The 3,887-nt window shown below is 41.7% G+C and overlaps 1 protein-coding gene across 1 annotated transcript; it reads right to left on the bottom strand.

Annotated features, from left to right (window-relative positions):
- Window positions 1-1,627: 1,627 nt before the first annotated feature.
- On the bottom strand, window positions 1,628-2,718 carry LOC113030184 (odorant receptor 131-2-like). The gene has a single exon (XM_026181355.2). The coding sequence runs from the start codon at window positions 2,609-2,611 to the stop codon at window positions 1,628-1,630; it is 984 nt and encodes a 327-aa protein (XP_026037140.2). The 5' UTR covers window positions 2,612-2,718.
- Window positions 2,719-3,887: the final 1,169 nt, after the last annotated feature.

The raw sequence follows: 3,887 nt of genomic DNA, 5'->3' as shown, positions 1-3,887 counted from the left end.
TAGTACCTCAAGGCCTTAGCAGAGATAGGCCTTTGTCCATGATGGCATTACATTTGCACAATCATTGTTTACTTTCTGAATAGCCAATGTGAAACATATTTATTATTAAACTATTTTGTTTACATTTTTTAGAGAGCATGGTTACATATTGTATCCTACACTTTTTATTTTGTTCAGTTAATAAATCTTAACCACTAAAAGTACTTACTACTATTGTCTTCATTTATTTTCAGTGACATTTTACAGCCCTTTAAAGTGGTAATAATATAATTGCAATGAATAGGTCTAGGGGGAATAATATTATCAAAATAACTGGAGGAATTATGCTGCCTGCCACAGCCCCATCAAATGAAGAAAACAAAAAAAAAGTTTGGTTTTTTTGGCACTTGGGGGGGTTATCGTCCATTTATCGTTATCGAGGTTAACTGCTCTATTTATCGTGATATTGATTTTAGGCCATATCGCCCAGCCCTAAATAAAGTTTTTTTTATATAGCACCAAACCACAGCAACAGTCATCTCATGCATTGACGAAGCATCATTATTTAATGTGAACATATGTTAAGCAAAGTTAGCACATTATAACTTAATTTCCCACCTCATCCAATGGCAGCAACCTTTCTCTCATTGTTTTTTTGTTTTTGTTTTGTTTTTCAATTTTGAATCCATAGTTTTCAGTCACATGACTGACTCACACATGGACTGTCCAGTAGAATAAAAATCTCACCTGTCCCAAATCAAGACCACTCAGATCATCTGTTCATGGAAAAAAAGCTACGATACAAGGAGAAACTACACATTTTGGGGACTCGTGATCCATATTCTCCCCCAGCAACTGTCCCACAGCCCCTGTTTGGTGACATCTACATGTATCTTGCAGAGAATCCTTCACCTCACACTGCTGCCTGAATAAAAGCTTTCAACTGCAGACCTGTAAGGCTGGGTTATTTAAGGTATGCTCTCATGTTGCCGCTATAATCTATGCCATTTTGGCAGCTGTAAATAAGCAAAGTACAGCTATATATATATCACAAAGTCACAAAAGTCACCTCAAGGCGATTTATGTAATGGGGTGAATACCATACTATATACAAAAAGTCTGTGATCAAACTATTTAAGACGTTTTGTTGATTGAAAATTCACCAAATTATTTAAGACTGATAGCAGAGAACAACTTTACCAACACAAAGCACCTTTAGTTTTCCAAAGTGCTGAATTTATTTGCAGAACTTGGAACTGAAAGAAAACCCTCTAGGACACCTGCAGTAATTCCAAGGCTAAACTGCAGGTTTAGAAGTAGGACAGATGTAGGCCAATTACATCTAATTAAAAATTGCTGCAATTTCTTTGCCTGAGCAGTGCTTGAGATAGAGTGGCTGTACACAGATTACGGGGTTACACAAATGTGACGCTCTTTCCTGTTTTACCAAAGCATGTAATCATTTGAGAGAATTATAAAGAATTATGTTCCTTTAGTAAACTGCAGCAAACAATTCCTCACGTGTGTCATTTGACAACTGTATGGTTTTAAATAAAAATTCAAAAGTCAAGTCAGAAACAGGAGTTATCCAGAATTGCAGTACGGTACTTTGAGGTTTGTATGCTTGTAAGCGTGGTGTATACTCTGACTAACACTCTACTTCGATCACAACCTTCAGTCTTGGCTGTATGACTGAGTATTTCAGTCGACAGCAAAGATAATATATGAGCACAGGTCTGATGCTTTGATCTCTGATACCATAAATCAGTGAACTCAGACATCTGGGGAAAAGGAAAATACAAACATAAAAAACATTCTGGATGCGCACAAACACTATCCTTGTTAAAACTCTTGCAAGTGCTGTGAGTAGTGGGTTACAAATGGTTGAAGAAAGACTGAGACCCAGCTGCACCAGATGTAGCAGCAGTGTGTTACAAGCCTTACGGGCTGAAGCTTTATCTGTGGAGGCCGACCTGGCTGCTACTATAACACCGATATAAGAGCATGTGATTGCCACACTTGCTGAAATAAACAGAGCACATGTGAAGGCTTTGTCGTAATCATCAGACATAGACCCACCAGACATTGCTATTTCAGAGCAAAAGTCTTTCATCTGCAGACTATCAAGGGCTCCAAAAGGAAACTCTAACAGCAGAAGAACTCGAGTCAAGATATTTAGTGAACCGATGGCCCAGATCACAATGATGGCCACACCTGTGTTGGTGATAGTGATGATGCTAGCATGCCTCAGTGGGTAGCACACAGCAACATATCTCTCCAGAGACATCACCACCAGCGTGACAGGAGAGACCACAGTTGTAAGATTGGCAAGCATGGTGAGAAAACCACATACAGGATATGTTAGTGTTATCCTACAAGCGGCAATAATATACAATAACTGACTCAGTGCCATCTGTACTGTGTCTGCAAACAGAAGGTTATACAGGAGAATGTATCGCGACGTCTCACAGAACAAAGCTTTGCTCCTTAAAGTAAAAAGCATGATTCCATTAATGCAGAGAAATAAACAACATGGCAGTGTAGTCAGAGTGGAAAATAAAACTCTTTCCAAAACCCCTTGATACTGCTGGTTAGCAGTAACATTGGTCAGAGACAGATTTGCAAGTAACATTTCAATAAAGAAATTCAGTTTTTAACATCTTCAGTGGAAATAAAACACAAAAAAGTATTCCAACATTTAAAACAGAAAGATCCACAGAGCTCTTTTCAGGTCATCCTCCTCCTGCAGGAAATTAATAGGTTAGAGGGCTGTGGCTGCTTTCAGCTAAACGGCACTGGACAGCAAGATTTTCTTACCCACACATTGTGTATATACGCTCTGTAGTCACACCTTTTCATGTGACTATCACATGTCTGCATTATTTTTTTCCAGTTTCCTTACAACCCCCCTCCTCGCGCCAGGGACATGATGACGTGAAGATTATAGTATAGTAGTAATATATTAATAGCCTGTTAAGTTGATTCCATATTGTTTAAAGCATTTTTTTCACCCCCACCCGAGATTGGGTACATAGCCAAGTGCGATAGGAGAAGGATCGTTGAGTGCGAGAGGAACTGACCTGAAAAATAGGATCATGGCCAAGCTTGAAACCTGGATCCCCCGTAGCCGGTTACCAAGATTACGTGAAGTACCCTCAGAAGGTCTGCTAGATGATGTTAATGCAGCACTACGGACGATACCTACAACCACGATTACCGACACTAACAAGCTGATATACAATACGGCAGCAGTGATCAGTGAGATGCTTGGCTACAAGTTGAACAGCCACAAGGGGCAGTACCCTCCATGGAGAAGGAGGCTAGAGGGCAAGATCAAAGTAGCACGGAGGGAGGTTAGCCAACTAACGGAGTTGCAGAAAGGTGCGACAAAGAAGGTGCATAAGAAATACAGCAAGCTGTCCATACCTGAGGCCTTGGAAACTGCCAAGCAAAGGCTCACAGCCTTGGCCAGCCGCTTGAGGAGGTACACCAGAGAGATAGAAGGCAGGAGAATAAACCAGCTGTTCTCCACAGAACCAGCAAAGGTGTACTCTCAGTGGCAAGGGAACAATAAGAGAACAGCACCACCCAGGCTGGAGACGGAGCAATACTGGAAGAGCATATGGGAGAAGGACGTAACCCTGAACAGGGTCCCGTAACCATCACAGTGGCAGATATCCAAGAAAGGGTCTCCAGTATGAAGAGTTGGACAGCACCAGGGCCCGACATGGTTCACGCCTACTGGCTAAAGAAGCTGACTGCACTCCACGAGCGTCTGGCAGCACAAATGAACCAGCTGCTAGTTAACGAGAGACACCCGAATGGCTAACCGAAGGTCGGACGGTCCTGATCCCCAAGGACCCCAAGAAGGGACCGGTCCCCTCCAACTACCGACCAATAACCTGCCT

Source organism: Astatotilapia calliptera, chromosome 10 (assembly GCF_964374335.1).
Source record: "Astatotilapia calliptera chromosome 10, fAstCal68.1, whole genome shotgun sequence".
Taxonomy (NCBI): domain Eukaryota; kingdom Metazoa; phylum Chordata; class Actinopteri; order Cichliformes; family Cichlidae; genus Astatotilapia; species Astatotilapia calliptera.
This window is presented reverse-complemented; position numbering and strand designations above follow the sequence as displayed.

Bases quoted from the DNA above. Each gene is read 5' to 3' on its own strand.
- LOC113030184 (XM_026181355.2), bottom strand. From the start codon at position 2,611: ATGTTACTTGCAAATCTGTCTCTGACCAATGTTACTGCTAACCAGCAG.